This window comes from Topomyia yanbarensis, chromosome 3 (assembly GCF_030247195.1).
Source record: "Topomyia yanbarensis strain Yona2022 chromosome 3, ASM3024719v1, whole genome shotgun sequence".
NCBI classification, from domain to species: Eukaryota; Metazoa; Arthropoda; class Insecta; order Diptera; family Culicidae; genus Topomyia; species Topomyia yanbarensis.
In genome coordinates, this window is record NC_080672.1 from 54853663 (window position 1) to 54873050 (window position 19388).

The 19388-nt window shown below is 38.8% G+C and overlaps 1 protein-coding gene across 2 annotated transcripts in view; it reads right to left on the reverse strand.

The window, feature by feature from the left end:
• The window catches only part of LOC131689976 (G protein-coupled receptor kinase 1), a 421810-nt gene that overhangs the window by 221873 nt on the left and 180549 nt on the right, over positions 1-19388 (reverse strand). For both annotated transcript variants that reach the window (XM_058975399.1, XM_058975398.1), the window contains exon 3: positions 18097-18170. In XM_058975399.1, the coding sequence (XP_058831382.1) occupies positions 18097-18170 (74 nt within the window). The remainder of the gene's footprint in view (positions 1-18096; positions 18171-19388) is intronic.

A 19388-nucleotide genomic window follows, 5' to 3' on the forward strand; every position in this document is an offset into this window, starting at 1 on the left:
ATTTGGTACAAGTACTCCTGGTGGGACTAGGAATCGACTCAGGGGTGAGTTTTCAAAAATTCATCATTTTTCTGGGCAGTCTAGTGCACAGTGCTCTAAAAATCTAGCGAAATTGTCTTAGGGCACCAGCGGGTCTGTAAAGAATACTAAAAATTAATTTCTATTCCATAATTTTCGGTTCAGCAATTCGAGAGATCGTGCTCACCGCAAGCCATGAAAAATAGACTACGTTGTGAAGCGATGGTCACTATTTATTAAAAAATCACGGTTAAATAAAAAATAGAACTATTAAAAAATTTCAAATAGTTTATAATTTTCACAAACTTATTAGGAAAAATTGTTTAATAAGCTTTCGTAATATTGTGTAGGAAAAAAGCTGAAAATTTGAAAATAAATCTGAGGATTATGATTGATTACAGAACTCTGGAATTTTCTATTGGAATGTTTTCAGGCAGGAATTTGATATTGATGCTATTAGACAACTGTGAAATCAAGACCAATAGATCAGTTACATATCAGGACCCCATTCCGACAATTTATCAAAAGTCCTCATGATGTTTACAACAACAGGTTATCAATCTACGGATCAGATAATGTTATTGTAATATTGAATTAAATCAGTTTGCATCAATAAATTTTCAACTCCAATCCAATTTTTTTTTGGGTGTGGTGAGGGGGGGGGGGGGGCTGTATGGTGTTAAAGCCCAAAACCTTCTCTTGGCTACGCCGTTGCTTGGAGTTATTTATTTCGCTTTTCATTTTCCGAAAGGTTTCAGATCGATCCGATGGTCATAAGTTAGAAAAATTGCAGTCAGAAGGTTCGCACAAATGAACATTTTTGCACTGATAAGTTATCAAGTTCCTTCCAGACAACTTGGAAGCGTTCGGTGATTATTTCTAGCGGTTGTAGATAGAAAAATGAAATGCAAAATTCGATTTATCGAAATAATGTTTGGCTTATTTCAATGGATTATTACTCTATTGAACAATAAATAGGCGACGAAGAGTAATCCACAAACAACAAGCCATAACTTTTAAAGTATTCAAAATAGATATTTGAAGTCTTCAGTAAAGTTATACACAAAAGTAAGAGCTACAAATTTGCTGAAGGCATCATTTCGATATAATCACTTCCAAGAAAATTTGTGAAAATATCTCACTCATAGGGGGATTAATCAGCAAAAACACAATACCAAAAGAAAGGGCATATTACCTCCATTAAATTCTCCGAAGATACTATTGACCTAAAATAAGCCGTTTTGGCGTTAATAATAGATTATATGTTTTTGGTCATATTTCTGGCTACGGGAAATGATAAAAATCTTTCGTCCGCATTTAATGTTCAATATCTCTTTTGATAATAGTCCGATTTCCACAATCTATAGCTTGTTCGAAAGGTATTCGTTGAAGCTATCTAAAAACATATAAATTGTTAATCTATATTGTTAATTTCGGCAGATAATTAAAAAAAACTGCAAAAAACGCCATTTTTACGCATTCAATCATTCATATCTTGGAAACTAAACATCAGAATCAAAAACAAATTAATAGCGTTCATACTGTTTTTTAGTTCTTTCATTTAAAATTGGTTTGGATAAGATCGGTTCAGCCATTGCTGAGAAACACGAATGCGAATTTGTCCGTTACATACACACACACACATACACACACACACACACATACACACACAGACATTGTCCCAAATCGTCGAGCTGAGTCGATTGGTATATAAGACTCGGCCCTCCGGGCCTCGGAAAATAATCTTGAAAGTTTGAGCGAATTCTATACATTTCTTTTATAAGAAATGTAAAACCATCTTTGATTTGGATGCAATTTTATTCCAAGATAGGTAATTATGTTCCCTACCTACCGTCAAAAATTCAAGTTGGGCACTTTCAAGAAAAGTATTTGAAAAAAACTTTTCCTTGTCCAAACTGATTTTTTTTTTCGGTGTATTTTTATCGAAAACTGAACTAATGAAAGTCATAATCATCTCAGAATCCAATTTCCCAACTACTAGTTGCCTAATACATGCAAAAAGTATCAGTAACGAATTTGGTATAGCATCTCGGACTGGACTGGAACGAGCCCGAAGGGATTCGTTTAACGGAGATCTGGCACTCGAACACTTAGCGCACGACCAGACAACATATTTAATATCGCGATAACCGCCGCCACAAGCGCAGAGACTGCTCTCCACGACCCAACACGCCGGAGATGGGCCTTCTACGTATAATGATTGTACATGACCCGAGATATTATCTGAATGAAGTCATGACTCTCAACCATTCTTTTGGACCAAGGTTTGTTGATACCTTTGGGATTCCTGAACTTCCATCACGCCACGAAATTTGCCAATTTTCGAGCCTTCTCTGAGAAGAAATATTTAAAAACTCGTTGAAGCTAATCGATCTTTTATAAATATCACCTTCTGATGCATAAATGTCCACTTTCTCATTATCATTCTAATCCAAGTGTCCGCCTTCTCATTACCCGGTATGGAGCACTGCGAAAGAATTCAAACTAAGATAATCTGCTATGATTTTTCAGATATAGTACTCATAAACTCCCATGTTTTCCCCAGGAAATACAAAGAGTGCTTTCCATGCTCCATCAAACGGAGAGCGTCCTGTAACTGTAACGATGTGGGCAACCATCAGTTTTGTGGGGGAATGTTGGCAGCACAGCCTCTTTTATGATTGCACTCACCACTACTGTCATAATAATTAGCATAAAAGCGATGCATAGCTGTAATCGTATGACGAACGTTCCGTGTATTCCAATCACAGGATGAATCGAATACACAACGTAGGCCCTAGCACCAAGATGTAACATTGTTCCTCTGATGATCTGTCCGTTAATCCGTCGACGGACTGGTGCCAATAATCGAGTTTTTCAGCTTTCATCAAGTTTTGAATTTGTATTTGTAGCATCACGTATATTGGGAAAAATTCAGGCGATTCTACGTTCAAAAGTCCCTTTCGCGTATAATTCTAAGCAATCTCTGCACACCACGAAATAGGAGACTGTTCACGATTGTTCACGTCCGGTTCTCGTTTCGTCTGATCTTTAATCGTAGTGCAAATGCATTGTGTAAAACCTGGTGGAAAATGTAGGGACTGAAATATAGGGACACTTGGGGTTTTCGATGTCCCATGTGGAAATTTCTAGCTAGATTACCGAGACCAGGAACCACTTACTTCGTATTTGTAATAGCACCCTTCAAGGGACACTCTCAGGCCTTTACGAGGAAGCTTTGGAGAACTGATTTTCCTCTTTCGGAAATTTATATACACATTAGAAGATGTTCCCACAATGTGATGGTCAGACTCTCGCTCTTTAGTGTACAAGGAAACGTAGAAATTAATCATTGTCGGTGGCGTAGCGATCTTTTGCATTTCTTATCGGAGCGTTCCTTTCTCATTTTGTCCCCACATAATTTATATGCGGGACATGTCGAGAGATCATGCGGAGTCTCTCCACGGTAGAAAAACTTATCATGATTCTTTCCGCATTTTCCACAGCGTGCCTTGTTTCTACAATAAGTCGCTGTAGGCCCAATTGTTTGCAGCACAAAAAGGCGAACAGGTAAACTAGCCCCGTCAAAAAGAACAAAGTTTGGAAGAACGGATTCGCCGAAAGGTTCGAAATGAGGCTGATGGAAAATAAGTTGGTTTCACATATTCCTTAATTTTTCCTGAATGCAATTGCTTGCGAACCAAAAATTTCACTGGCCGAAGCAAAGGGTTCTCGAAGGTGTGAACCCCATACTTCGCAATAAAGGCCCCTGTTGGCGACTACACTATCAATCTCTACTTCCCGGGCGGGTACATAGACAAGATACTTCTTCGTACACGTCCAAGTGGTATTTGGTCAAATCTCGCATATATCGATGATGTTAAATGGATTGTCTTTGCCCTCATTTAAGATTGTTGTGAGTATATATATACCAAATTCATTACTGATACTTTTTGCATGTATCAAGCAAATAGCAGTTGGGAAATTGGATTCTGAGATGGCTATGACTTCCATTGGTTTAGTTTTCGATAAAAATACAAAAAAATCATATTGGACTAGCAGAAGTTATTTCAAACAACTTTTTTTCCTTGAAAGTGCCCAACTTGAATTTTTGAAGGTATCTAATAAGGTAACATAATTACCTATCTTGGAACAAAATTTCATCCAAATCAAAGATGGTTTTTTTTAATCGACCTTAAATTTTTTAAATCGATTTTTTCAGTGTAGGAATTTATGAAGAATTTTGTCAATATTTTTATTCAAAAATTTGACTAATTTTGTGAAAATCACTCCTACAAAAAGGTTTGACCCTTTTCAAAAGACAGTCTAGATCAGTGATTCTCAACCTGAGGTCCACCGGACTCCTAGGCAGCCGCGAAGTCGTTGCTGGGGGTCCGCGAAAAAAATATATTTCCCGAGTGCATATTGAAATTTCAAATCCTGTTTCCTAACAAATTGAAAATAACATATTAATAGCATACAAAATTGATGTTCATCTGTGGGGGTCCGCAGCAACCCAGTGTGATATCTAAGGGGTCCGTGATACGAAAAAGGTTGAGAACCGCTGGTCTAGATCATTTTTGGACCGTGACCGCCACTCATTCCAATTTGCCTGGTTCAATTCCAGCCGAGGTCGTTGAGATTTTTCTGAGGTGAAAAAAATCTGTGGTCACGTCTTCCTTCGGAAGGGAAGTAAAGCCGTTGGTCCCCGGTCTATGAGTTTGGTGGATCGATATCTAGTCCAGATAGTGAAGTCACCTCTCTGGCGTCGGTAAAGAAGAAGTGATCCAAATTCTACACTCTTACTAACAAAAATATCCTCCTCCTGTGATACTTGTGGAGTTCGCAGTAGTATATACGGCCTCTAGCAAAAGCAAGTATCGGACTAACCATTCCTTCCCTTTCCTTCCGCGATCTACGTTCGGGCCTGGCCGGTGCCGATATTGATCAATACTTTAGGATTACCAGCAGTTGCACATTGAAAAATGTTTCGCTATTCCCAAGCATAATTATCTACGTATTCTCTGTGCAACTTCAGCTAGTCCAGATCGATAACGGAATGGCAACCAGGGGTGGTCGCACAAGCTCAAGCTCAGGCAAGCTCAATGTTCTCATGTACAGAAAGTTTCATTAAAATCTGAGAGGGTGCTGCCAACTCTGAATACGATTTTGCGCGAAATTCGTTTATATACTAGTCCAATAGGCTGCAAAAGTACAGTGTGGACATTAGATTCAAAACATCAGACTACAATTGTCGCAATCGTCGTTGTCTTCGCTATTCGGAACATTCGGCATTCCAAACCTAATATTCTGGACCTACTTTTGTACCCGGATGTATAAACTATCTATAACAAGTTTACAAATTTTGAGTTAATTGCACGAAGTTAAGAAAAAATGTGTTTTCTAAGTCAATTTTGGGTCGCTGAGCACGAAAATCATATCCATTTTCTTTTTCAAAGAACCGTTTTTGTGATTTTTTCAAAAAAGGTGTTTTTGAGCACTTTTTGCAGTTTTTGGCCAATATCTCAGGAACAAATCTTTCGATTAACACAAACGAAAATCCCACCATTCAAAAGGTATTGATGTGCCCATTCCAAAAATGTATAACATGTTAGGATAAAATATCAACAATTTAGGGTTAAGAGCAACCAAAGTCAAAAAAAGTAGTGTTTGGTAAAATTACTAATTTTTGGTTGATTTTTCATAAAAAAATAAATCAGCAAAAAAAATCTTTCAAAATTTTATGTGACAGGTATACTTCTCACGTGAATTTTAAGCTTAAGATCACGAAAATCCGAGAAAAACTGGTGATGTTATTAGGCACCGAGTGAAAATTGCTCTGTTTTTCACATATCTCTTTTGGTCTTAAATAAGATTACACTAGTTTACAAGAAAAATGAAGTTACGAGAAAGTGTTTTCTAGATTAATTTTGGGTCGCTGAATACGAAAATAATACTCTATTTCTCTTTCAAAGAAGTTCGAGTTTAAGCTTCCGCTTTTTTGTTTTTGCTCTATTTTTTATTACAGAAAAATAATTTTTCATATTTTCAGAATCTAATGTGACAGATTTTAACAATTTTAAGGTAATCGCGATAAGCTAAGAAGAAAGGTGCTTCTTCAGTTAATTTGGATCGCTGAATACGAAAACCAAGTCCATTTTTTCAAAGAAGCATTTTCAAGATTTCTTTGAAAAAGTTGTTTTGGGCACTATTTTAGTTATTTGTCAATATCTTGTTCAAATAGGATCCGATCGAAACAGTTCGAAAGGTATTGATGTGCCCTTTCCGAAAATGTATAATATGCGTAAGAAAAAAAAATATGCGTAAGATGATCAAATCTCGACAAACATATGATTACGGCTTAAAAGCCAACTGTCAAAATTCTCTTTGAAATGAAATTTCAGACAAACTGTTACCGCCAATCACAGATGTTTATAGAAAACAAAAGAAAAAAGTTTTCTCTTGCATTAACTACTATGAACTGCGTTTAGCCAGTAACGGTTTGTCCGGAATTTCCTTTCAAAGAGAATTTTGACAGTTGGTTTTTAAGCCGTAATCGTATGTTTGTCGAGAAATGTACATTTATTATTACAATCGACCAAAGTAAAAAAAAGTCCAATGTTCGACCTTTTTTCAAAAAATGCATATTTCTAGTAATTTTTTTATAATAAATAAAGGACAGAAGAAAATTCTTTTAGAATCTAATGAGATAAGCAATCTTTTTGCATAAATTTTAATCCAATGGTCACAAAAGTCGGATGAAAAATGTAAATGGAATGAAGCACTGAGTGAAAATTGTAACTTTTTATTTTTCGCCCAATCATACTTTCGGCTGAAATAATCTTCTATACTTGATAGTTATTGTTTGTGTTGGGTACTGTCTTCTCGAGCTTGCATCCATCCATCCTGCGGCATTTGAATGGCTTTGGATATTTCATTGTACAACTAAGTGCTCTTTTTAAAATTTGGAAATATCGTTGGAAAAGTTTTGTTTTGTCTGTGGTGAGTTCATATTTTACGAATTAAAGGAATTTTCGCCTTCTGCTTCAACAGGCTTCACAGCAGATTTTCAGTTCACAGAATATTACGTGGCTAGTGCTACGATCCCACTGAGACTCCTTCGAATATTTGACGACTGGCTTATGAGACCAGTGCTACACCCTCTAAACCGCCGCACCAGGGCAGGGTCCGCTAAAATCATAAAATTTTCATTTTGCTCAATGTGCCATAGCATCAACATTTTCCATCCGATGTTAGTGATATTAGGCCTAAAATTAACGTAAACATATTATCTGTCATCTTAGATTGTAAAAGGTCCGAAAAAAATTGTTTTAGGTAAAAAAATGATTTAAAAATGAGTAACTTTCAAAAATGGTCAAAAATGCACTTTTTTTAAACTTTGGTCGCTTGCAGCACTAAAAATTCTACACATGATCGACACATATTATATGTTTTTGGAAAGGGCATCTCGGCATCTTTCAACCTGCATATTGACTAAATTAATCGAAAGGTTTTGACAAGAAATATTGACTAAAAACTACAAAAAGTGCTCAAAAACGAGTTTTTTGAGAAAATCACAAAGTCGCTTCTTTGAACAAAAAATGAATATTGTTTTCGTGTTCAGCGACCCAAAATTAGTCTAAAAAATACTTTTTCTTGAAGCTTCATTTTTCTTGTAAACTAGTGTTATCTAACTATAAGAAAAGTTCTCAGTTAAGGGATTTAATTGGGGTCAATGAGCCAGAATCACAAATCTCTGCAATTTAGAAAATCTATATATATATATATATATATATATATATATATATATATATATATATATATATATATATATATATATATATATATATATATATATATATATATATATATATATATATATATATATATATATATATATATATATATATATATATATATATATATATATATATATATATATATATATATATATATATATATATATATATATATATATATATACAGGGTGTTTGGTTCATGGTTAAGAATCTCTCGGGGCCATATTTGGAGAAAAAAAACTGTTCTACACATACCATCAAATCTCAACCGTTACAGAGTTATTGAACTTTTTGTGTAGAAAACTTATTTGTCTTAAAATACCTCTAATTTTAAAAGTATACTTTGTATTTTAAATGTTTCAGTTCCATTCGAATGGTGAGAAAATTTCCTATTGAATGGTGCTCTCATATCTTTTAGTTAATTAGTTTTAATTACCTTTTAAGTGTAGAGTAATTAAAAGTTAGTGTTTTTGAGGAGGTTTTTGCTAATTTTCTCGAAATAATAAAGTATGATTATAGCAATATCCATTATCCAAAAGTTGGGTTTTAGGACGATTCATGACTTGTTCTTGGACGTCATATTTCTATCACTTCTCATTTCTTTGTAATTTCATTACTATACTTTTCCTGTAACCGACTTGCAAGTGCTTAAAAGACTCTAATCTAAAAAATATGCTTTATATCGTTATTTACAAGATTTCATTGGAAAGCTGAGAAAATGTCCTATCAGTGCATGTACAAATATCTTTTAGTTAAGTGTACTAAATGATTTTTTACTAAGAAATAACTCAAAATTTGTGTTTTTTGGAGATTTTTTTAATTATTCTAATTATTAATCAACAAAATTTATCGTAACTATTGTTCATTTGATGCCCCTTAATGTTCTCTATAACTTTTTATTAGACACTTGGTCTATATCTCTTTTCATTTTGTTAACACAGCATGAGCTCGCCACAAATGTAGTGGGTTCGAAATCATTATTTTTGCCTATGAAACGATGTGATAAAAACGATTTTGCGTCGAAACCAAAAGAGATAATTGAATGGAGTCAAAGAAAGAACTGTAGAACTTGCTGAGATGCATTATTTCCATGATAATAATGGTGATGTTTATTATTTACTATTTTAAGAAAATTAACGAAAATGCTAATAATAGCACTAACTTTAAACTAATTTACTTTTAAAAGAATACTAAATTCACTTAACTGAAAGGTATTAATACATTTTTCACTGTAAAATTTTCCTGGCTTTTGAATAAAAAGAAAAAAAAGTACAATAAGTGCCGTAATTTTTCAATTAGAGCTGGTACTAGTGAAAATGAGATAAAAATATCCAAGTAGAATAACCCAAAATCATGAAAATAAGAAAAGGTAAGTGCATCATGTCAAAGAATAAATTAAGCAGCTCATCAAGACTAACACTCTGAATTATTAAAATGATGAGGTTAACTATTAGGATTTTCAAGAAATGAACGAAAAATCGTTTGAAATTGTTTAATTTTCAATAAATTACTTTGAAAAGGCTACTTAAACTCATTAGCTGAAACATGTAAGGGCATCACTCAATGCGAAATTTTCTCACCTTTCGAATGGAACTGAAACATTTAAAATACAAAGTACACTTTTAAAGTTAGAGGTATTTTAAGACAAATAAGTTTTTTACACTAAAAGTTCAATAACTCTGTAACGGTTAAGATTGTATGATGGTATGTGTAGAACAATTTTTTTCTCCAAATATGACAGTCTATCACCCCCCGAGAGATTTTTAACCATGAACCAAACACCCTGTATATATCTATATATATAAAAGTCAAAGTTTGTATGTATATGATTTATGGGCTCCCAAACGGCTTAACCGATTGCCGTCAAATTTCGTACATAGTAGGCATTTGTTATGGAGCGTGTTTGTGTGCTATTGATTGGGGATTATCCACTTGCCAGATGGCGCTTCGGAACAAATTGTGTTTCCCTCCTATTTCGTTGAAAGTCGCAGCAACGCGCGATGGGTATTAGCTAGTATTATATAAATGTTTGCATCATTTAAATAGCAAGATGATACCGGTTTATTCAGGAATTTGATGTAACCGCACTCTTCAACCCATAACTCCATAACCAGAACTCAGATTCAAATAAATTTCACTAGCAACTATATGACACTTCCACGGATACATATAATTACACGAACACACATACAGACATTTTTCGATCGCGACGAACTGAATCGAGTCTCATATACTAGACTCGGCACCCCGAGCTTCATTCCCAAGTAACAATTAAAATGCCTAGGGGATTTATCATTGTTTTATCCTGGTTTTATGAAGGAATCCTTGAAACCGGTGATTTTATTATGGTTTTATGCAGCTGTCATTTCATTTGTTCCTAAATTTCACTATAAAACTATGTTATGACTTCCACGATAAAGCTTTAGGTTACAAGTTTATATAGTGGTTGTGAAACGGTTCTATATACTTTGTTAAAACTCGAATAAAACTAACATACAACAAGAAATTAAGTTATAAGACAGTTTTATCGGAAATTATTGCACGTATTCAGGTTTGGGAATATCTATATTAAAACCTCTTTAAAATAATTACTCTTATGAAAGGCATACTAAGGAGTTATAAAATTGTCATCAGAAGCTCGAATCTTATTGTTCATGTACATGTAATATAGTAACTGTAGTGCAACTAAGTTACTTCGAAAATTCCATTTGGAAATGGAATTCTTCCTCAATTTCTTTTGACCCAAAGCAGAATACGAACCAAGTCAGGATTATTTCGTCTTTGCAGGTTAATAAGAATTTCTGAACAACCGCTGACTGGAGGATTGGTTTGTTTTTCTCGTTTTTCCAGAATGATTATCAAGATGGTAAATAAAGGTGAGAGCTTTTTTGTGCGTGCTGTTGCAGTTGTCAATCACGAGAGGGTTGCAATGATTTGTTTTTTGGCTGTTTACAAAAATTGACTTTACCGACAAAAACAACGTCAAAAACGTTGCAACAATTTTAAGAACCACTTCTCACATTATATTACAAAAAAGGAAGCCCATCTGCGTTTTAGTACTATAAACAATAAGCTCATACAAATGCATTTCGGTCTAGGGTCAGATCACTCTAGAAATGCATAACAAATTTGAATCCAATTTGAAAAAACGCATTTCATTTCCATTATTGCATCAACTTTCACTCTTTTGCCGAAACATTTGTTCAACAAGCGTCTGACGCTGATCTACTTCGTTCGAAACTTTGTTGGAGTAGAATTAGTTTGTGGCAGGGCTTTGACGTCTTACACGCAACGCAAAATGCATTTCAAATTCCTATTTCGATGGAAAGTAAATGTTTAATTTCGTTGTTTCTTAAAAATGCATCTCAAAATCTGTCCCTAGATTTCGGAACATAATTTAAAGAAAATATCTGCGAATCTTTATCGAACGAGGACTATTGACAAATCTCGTGCTCGATTGGAATGACACTAACAGTAAATGGTGAACACACTATAGAGATGGCGAGTATTCAGTGTGTGTATTTTAATCTATAGCGCTACTCAAATTTGACAAGCGCACCGTTACATAATAAAAACCCCCACCTTCGATTTACCATCTTGGACAAAGTTACTGTCAAAATAATCAAAACCAGCAAGCTGTGATTTAGTCCAGCATAAAACTTGTCACTCTCAACATAGATGCAGAAGTGCCATGATAATCACGCTTGCTATATGAATTGCTCAGTTATGACCGTTTTAGGAGAAATTGTCTTATGAAAGAATTATTCAAGTATACCAAGTTTTACTAAAAAAAATGTCGCCTTGAAGCAAAAATAGAAAATTGCGAAGTAAAATTTCTCAAATATACGCCTTCTTGTTCGTATGAAGGGTGGAATCAAACGTTTTGAGACATTTTTTTTGAAAGAATCTGCACTTTTTAACAAAACATTTTTTACTAAAACTTGGTTAAGTGTTGTTTCAATATTTGCAGAAAAATATTACCGAATGCTCTTTTTAGTAGAATTCATGGGGCGCATTTATTTTGCGTTGCTCTTTCATGATGTTTCACCATAAATCCTTAACGGCATGCCTTCAAACACGCATGGGTGTGTTATGAACAATAATAAAATTCTTTTAATCACTATTCTGAAAAAATGTATATCTTACAATATGGCATTTTGTTCGATGATTGGCATCATGCGATGTTAAGGGATAAAACCACGATAAAATTTTATTGAATACATCTCATCAGTGTAAAAATTCAGGTTAAAACTGAAAGTTCTAACATGGATAGCATACGAAGTTTTATGGACTTCTTCAGGAAGACTTTACAGTTTTATGATGGTTAAATAGCGCTCATATAGTGGTTTTGCACACTGCTAGATCAGGAGAAGGTTTTATGCTGTTGGTTTAATATTACACCTAAAGAGTAGAATAGAACTGTAATAAAACTATTACTCCTATGATAGTTTGCATAACAAGTTCTACTGATTACAATAAAACTGGGCCAATTTGTCATAACATGGGTTTATAGGTTTATCCTCCAGGAAGTACATAAGACCATAAAGTTAGCATGGGAGGTTTTAAATATTAGTTTTATTAAACGCTATAAAACTTCAATATAACCAAAATTGTTACTTGGGTTTTCATTTTGCAGCGTTTGGTGGGGCAATAAGAGCACAAGTCAGCCCAAGGCCGATGATAGTAGGGGTAATGTCTGAATGGTCCATGCAGACCACAAAAACGTCATGGGAGAGGATCAGAGTGCGGGTTGGGGTAGGGTTAACGGATTGATATATGCTTGACGAATAATTGCGCAGCAGAATGTGATGAAAAGGCGAATTGAACAGTACTCCTGTTGGCTGTTCAGAAAAACACAAATAATAAGTTTCTTTCATAACGTTATAAATCCAATATTTGTATTTTGATAATATGTGATATAAATTTACTTAAAGTTCACTCTATCGCCAGTTGTTATCAAGCTTGCAAGATCGCGAGCGTATATGTGAATAAATGATCGCGAAGGGCTCAAGCGTTTGTATGTTAACGTGTTTGTCGTATTTGCCAGCTCGTATGCGGCTTGGCATGTATAAACTCGATCCCGCAACCGCGTGGTCATTTGCACATTCGCAGGTGTCCCTGAATTATCACGCGGGCCGCGAATTTTACACCAACTCCCACTGCGCTGTCTAAAAGCTAGAAGAGAGCGAGTTTCCCCGTATCAGCACAGTTCTCGGTCACACCACCTCGGAACGTACCGTCTAGTGAATACGAGCATCATTTTCCTATTAGTCCAACTGAATGCAGAGCCCCAGGCTGCTAAGATCTAGGGTAGAGATTTCCGGACGTAATCGATTCACGATCGCACCAAACCCGGGTGTTCGCCCTAAACCCACTATGTACATTATTTCGACCGTCATAAGGAGATTATAAAGGTCGCTACGGTAAGTGATAAATTTGACAAAATGTAACTTAACTACAGATAACGTAGTCTTAGTCAAAGTTTCTATGTGATATAACCACTAGAATAGGTACAGTATCATGCCGTGGGAAGAGACTCGGTCCTCCGAGGTTTTCTTCACATTTGTCTTTTTCTTAAAAAAGGGTTAGGCATTCGCTTCAATTATCGAAGTGTTAACCGAGGCCCGGACGGTCGAGTCTCATATACTATTGGAATCAGTTCAACGAAATCAGAAAATGTCTTTGTGTATGTATGTAGAAAACTTTCAAAAAAGTCCTGAGCAGAAAAAAATGTACAAAAACCAACATCTCAGGGAACGGGTTTGGAATGCCACGTAACCCGCTAAAACAGCTGCACTTGTCCAGAGGATGATTCCTCCCCGGCACTACCCTACGGCATTAGTTCGGGGAAGGTTTCACTCTAACCCAACTACTTAGTACTTAGTTCCTTCAATAGGGTTACAGCACCACTCCTCGACACACCACCAGTTTTCAATTATCCTGACAGACTGGCAGTTTCTGCATAGCAGTCGGAAAGCTAGCTGTGAGTTGAGACTTAGTGCTGTTCCCCCAAGTAGACAATCTGGACCGCAAAATTCAGATAGTCTAATTTACCAAGCCCTTCGGTTTCCTTGAACCATTTAACACCGCAACTCCCTTCTCATAGCATTCAGCATCATTTACTCGTTGATCTCCTAACTTGTTCGCGAAATACTCAGTATAGTCCCTAACAGTGGACCTAGCCTACTCCGACGGAGAATTCCTCAGCGAGAGAAATTCTACCGAAACTGATCCAACCAACCAGGTATCGAGGTCAGTTCGGCGATTCCGGTGGAGCATGGCGTCCGGTTCGCTGACGACCCACAACTGGTGGTGTCTCGGTGGTCTACACAGTCCAGTTCCCGGCAGTGAATCTAGCTTACGCCGACAAGGAGTTCCCCGGCGAAGGAAGTTCTCCCGCCGGTTCGGCAAGTCCGATTCGGGAATCTCTCTGTGTCTCGCTTGGAACCTCTGACATTCACAGACCACATGCCTCGGTATATCCTCGACGTTCTAATACTCCGGGCACAATGTTTACGTTTCGTGCCCGAACCGACGAAGATACTTCCTGAAACAGCCATGACCTGACAGTAGTTGTGTCAGGTGGATGGTCACCTCTCCGTACTTTCTATTGATGCACGTCAACAAGTTTGGGATAAGACGGTCGGTCCACCTATCATTTTTGTACTGTGTCATTCCTGCTGCCACCTCGCCATCGAATCGAGTTTTACTATCTTCCTGACGTTTCTAGTATTAAAGGCCTATAAGAGACCGGATCGCCTGGTGGCTTCCCTGGCTTTGGCAGCAACACCACATTTCGGAGATGTTGCTTTTGTTTAAACACTTCTGCAGCACCATCTTGAGCATGTCCGGATATGCGAGGATCGCACGTTTGGTATTCCATGTGGACTGCGGGCTTTCTTTGGTACCAGGCGCTTTTGCGAGCTCATCGTTAGTCACTTGCCGATCATCCGAGCTTCGGGACAAAATCGGGACAATTATCTTCAGCTTACCCGGGTACATTTCAGCTGGCGTCGACGAGACCGGAATTTTCGCCATCACGACTCATTACGCCTCGCCTCAGGGAGTGGCGTCTACTTCTTGTGGCAATCTGACTTGCTGAGCTTGATCTCCTGTTTTAAAGCGGTCCTGGCTTTCATAAATGCTGACGCGCTCCCCTCTATCTTGTTCCGGTACTGCTCTCTGAGACAGCGTTCTGGTTCTGAGGCAAGCAGCACGTAGTGTACTAAGCCTCTCGCTCCACAAGTAAGCTGGACGGCGTGTATTGCGAGGCTCAAGTTTTCGCGGCAGTGTGGCGTCACAATCCTTCTTGTTAAATCAGCCGCATCCACGTTCTAGTTTCCGCCATTTGGCCGAAGTGCGTCAACGACGAGGTCTTTGTTGAAGACTGTAGTCTTCCACTTTCGCTCGCAGGTCATCCGTCTCAATGCTGCAGCAGGGATCCGTTGACCGATACGGTAACGAATACACTGATAGTCGCCATGCGTATACGTTTCGCATACTCTCCAACCATGTGCGCCGTCAATGAGGGACTACAGAATGAGACCTCCCGTATCTCCGAAATGTGCTAACGGAACCTTCATTCACAATCGTACATCTAACTTCACTAGAGCTTCCTGCAGTATGCCCCCTTTAAGTTGGTTACTCTACTGCCCCACTCCATAGCTCAGGCGATGAAGTCGCCACCAATGACTACCGGCATTCGACCGATCAACTGCTCCAGCATTAGACTGAACTGCTCCACTGTTCAACTTGGAGGAGCGCAACAGCTGCCCACGACGACACTGTTCATTTTGGCGATCACGAAGCCCTCGTATGAGCGTTCTACCACTTCTTTAATGAGGAATCTGCCCATAACTTGTATCACAGCTATTCCCGATCTATCCGCCACCCAGTTACCGTGATCAGGGGGGTGGACTTGATACGGCTCCGCAATCACAGCGACTTCACACATAATTTCTGTCGTAGACTGCCACAACAGTTGCTGTGCGGTTTCGCAGTGATTCAGATTTATCTAGGTTATCTCCATAACCGTTGGCCTGCAGTCTTGTAGGTAGGGCATTTGAAGCCACCCGTCTGATGGTCATTTCCGTCTGGCGGAGTGCGATGCAAGCATTTTGGCCACTGCGTGCAGTCTCCCACGCTTTTCCAGCACATCCCGGATCTCTCCGTGTCTTTACAAGCCCCTGTCAAATGTACATAGTTCATTCACTTGAATCATTTCTCCGCTTGTTTATGCACACGTGAGGCGGCTCTTAATGGGCATCTCGACTGTCCAACCGCAGCTTTGACTACCTCCAGCGCCTTGCGGTAAACGAATCATCGCTGTCTGAGTTCCTCCATATCCCTTCTTTAACCGAATCGTCATGTACACCTACACTGCTGCTTCAGTGCACCTCTCAGGTCGCCTTCCGTCGCGATTACATCAAGGTCCTTGCACGCAGTTACCATATCCGGGATTAAGGTTTTAACTTCTGCCTTTTCACTCATGGATTTGGTAATAGTCTCCTGGAAGGTCGAGCTGTTAGTCATGGAATCTTTCTTTAACTCGAAGAGCATCTCGGCTTTTTAAGTACACCTGATTCTTACAACGTTTTTCCTCAAATCCCTCAGCTTCAGGTCCTCTCTGACCTCTGCCCTTCCCAGCGCTGCATAAGTCATCGCGTCATTAGCTTTGTCGAGCACGGCTTCTTCTTTTGGCGCCTTCTGACGAGCCGAAGGTTTTTCTTTCCTCTTCTGCTCCTCTTTGCGCACTTCCTTCTGGTTTTGCTGTTTCCCGCCTTTCTCCTTCCGACCTACAACGGTACTCCAGCTTTCTCCCTGTTGGGAGGCGTCCTTTTCCTTATGGACATCGTTTCTCACGTCCACAAACTTGTGGAGCTCCTCCACCAAATACTTCGCTGTTACTACTTTTGGCATCTGAGGGCTGATCTGGCTGTTGTTGCTACTGCTGCTGCTGTGACTGTTGCTTCTCCTCCTCCTGCTCTTGCTGAATGACTTCAGCTGCTGCTGGTTGTGGTGTCCTCACCAAATCACCTCTGGCGAACGGATTCGCCGCGCCTGCGTCCGTACGTGTAAGTTTCTTGTTTTTTTCTCCATTTTATTGGGTCCCAACTTCAGGCCGCTATATCCACTCTTTGTATATAGTCGCCTCTTGTGATCCCACGATTATCTATGCAGCAGGTAGATCATGTTAGGGTTGACACTATGCTTCATGGGGAGTAGCGTTCAGAGCCGGATCGGCGTAAAATCGTCAATGGTCCATCCGAATCTATTGCCATCAACTAAATGGTGACGAATTTTGAACGTACCCTGAGACCTGCCAGGGTTTTGTCGGAACGGAGGCAGTCGTGCTGTTAGCCCACTCGCCATTTCTAGTCGGTGTCATCCTTCCTTACTCAGGCAGTAGAACAGCACACCTGTCAGCCCAAAGTCGCCGTCCAATTCGAGACTCGTGTTCTGTCCGCTTACGTGACTGGCATCGATTCCGATGCGCCGGTTGGCACTCCTGTTGAGTTAGGGTCCTTTTATTGCTAAGATTTTAGGTTATTGAAATCTTAAGATCTTAGCAGAAGCACAGACCCGCTTCGTCGGAGCTGCTTTCGGAGTTATTGTTTTGATCTATGCTATATTTCACCCTAAAAAGGAAAATTGGGTAAACACCAATTTTTTTGATGTTTGGCAGAACCCAATCCAAACCCTACCATATCCTAGCAAGACTCCCCAACTCACAAGAGATCCGGGACGCAGTAATCCCATTTGTATGGATGCTCGTGAGAACGAAAATAACCCGAAATTTAAAACTACACTCTATACCCATCACCTAAATAAAAATTCCAATTGTCCTGATTCATGGTGGCCTATGTAGCACTCCCAGATCATCACTCGTTTCATATATCAAAACTGCACATGTTTCCCCTTACAATTCTCGACATGCCGCATCACGAAATTGGCATAGTTCTACACCAGAGCCAAAGTGCCGCGCGCCCGGGTGCGATTATATGAAGCATGTATCAACGTGTTTATTTGTCTATTAACGTCTATGTGAGCGTGCACCCGTCCGGGAGCCGGGCCATAAACGTGATTCCGGTGTTCACACCGTACACTCCAACATCGACGGCGCGGTTGGCGCGGAGCGGGTGCGCTGTTTGAAGAAAAGTTTCTCGAAGAGCAAAAGTGTGACACCTCACTGCACCTTTCCGCACCGTCCGCGCCGTCCGATCGCTCTGGTTGGCATGTGCCTGTGAAAAACTCGTGCCGAAAACAACTGTTTACTTACCTCTTCGTAGAATTTTAGATGTGGCACCGGTTCGTCTGAGATGTTGTCGCAGAAATCTCTAAACAGCAGGTATCCTGCGAATGGAATGAGAAAAGAGTAGAAAGAAAAGGTTCGTGTCAGTGAGACTGATAACTGTGCGTGCGAGGGACTAGCAATAGCGTGACGTGGGTTCGGGGGTTTTGATGCGGACGGGTTCCTGAGTGAACCGTTCGCAGATTGGCGTTGATTTGGAACCAATTGAAAATATTATTGTTGGAATATTGCAACCAGTGCTGATGCCGATGGAATATTCTAATGAACGTGTCGTGCCTACACAGCTGCACGCTGGTTGTGTTTAAATGCTGAAATCATTCAAACCCTCCCCCCCCCCTATTGAACGAATTGGCGTTGATTCAAATCTGGCTTTGCACGGAGCTTGGTTGTGATGGAAAGTTAAATTGATCGAACGGGGTTTGATCGAAATTGTTAAATTGTTACAGGCTTTGAAATCAAATACCAAAGGATGAAATCAGCCTTTCAATGAATTCCAATGATTAAATCAAAGTCAACTAGAATCCAATTATTCAGGGATTTTTTATCTGAAAAAAAACAGATCACTGTAGAATCTTCTCAAATGGTTTCATACATTAATACATACATTCGACCAACTGAGCGAACGACCAGATCAACCCAACACCGGTCTGGTTCTTCGACAACCCACAGGCGGCAAAATATCGAACGGGGGACCGTGCAATTAGTGCTTGAACAGATTATTCCCGAAAGCGATGAGGACACCAGCATTATGAACTCGAAACTCCCATCCATGCAATAAATGTTGATTCCGGTACAGCCAGAGTCAGGGTGCCACGGTGGGGGAAGCGTGCGAGGAGACGGTGGATTAAATGAATATTAGCTTGGGAAATCGATTACTTAACGCCGAGAGGATTTATCATTATTATTACGGTTGTAATTTGAATTGTGCCGGGTGTATTTTGCGAGAAGGACGAATCTAAATTAGTTTTATCCCGGGAACCTATTCCGGAGGATGCGGAAGAGATAAACTTTTAAGTTCAAGTCGTCTTAGAGATAAATTCACTAGTTGGGTTTGAGGCTCGAGTTGCTTCGTTGAGCGAGTGAAAATTACGAATAAATAATTAGTTAGCATAATCGATTTGGCATATTTTCACCTGAAACATCTTCGAATTATCAAATTTCAAGGGCACAATGCTTCATCTGAATTACGAAGCCAAAAACGCTTACTATATGAACAGCCATTCTACACCTAAAAACTTATTGAGTTAGTTATTGAATTT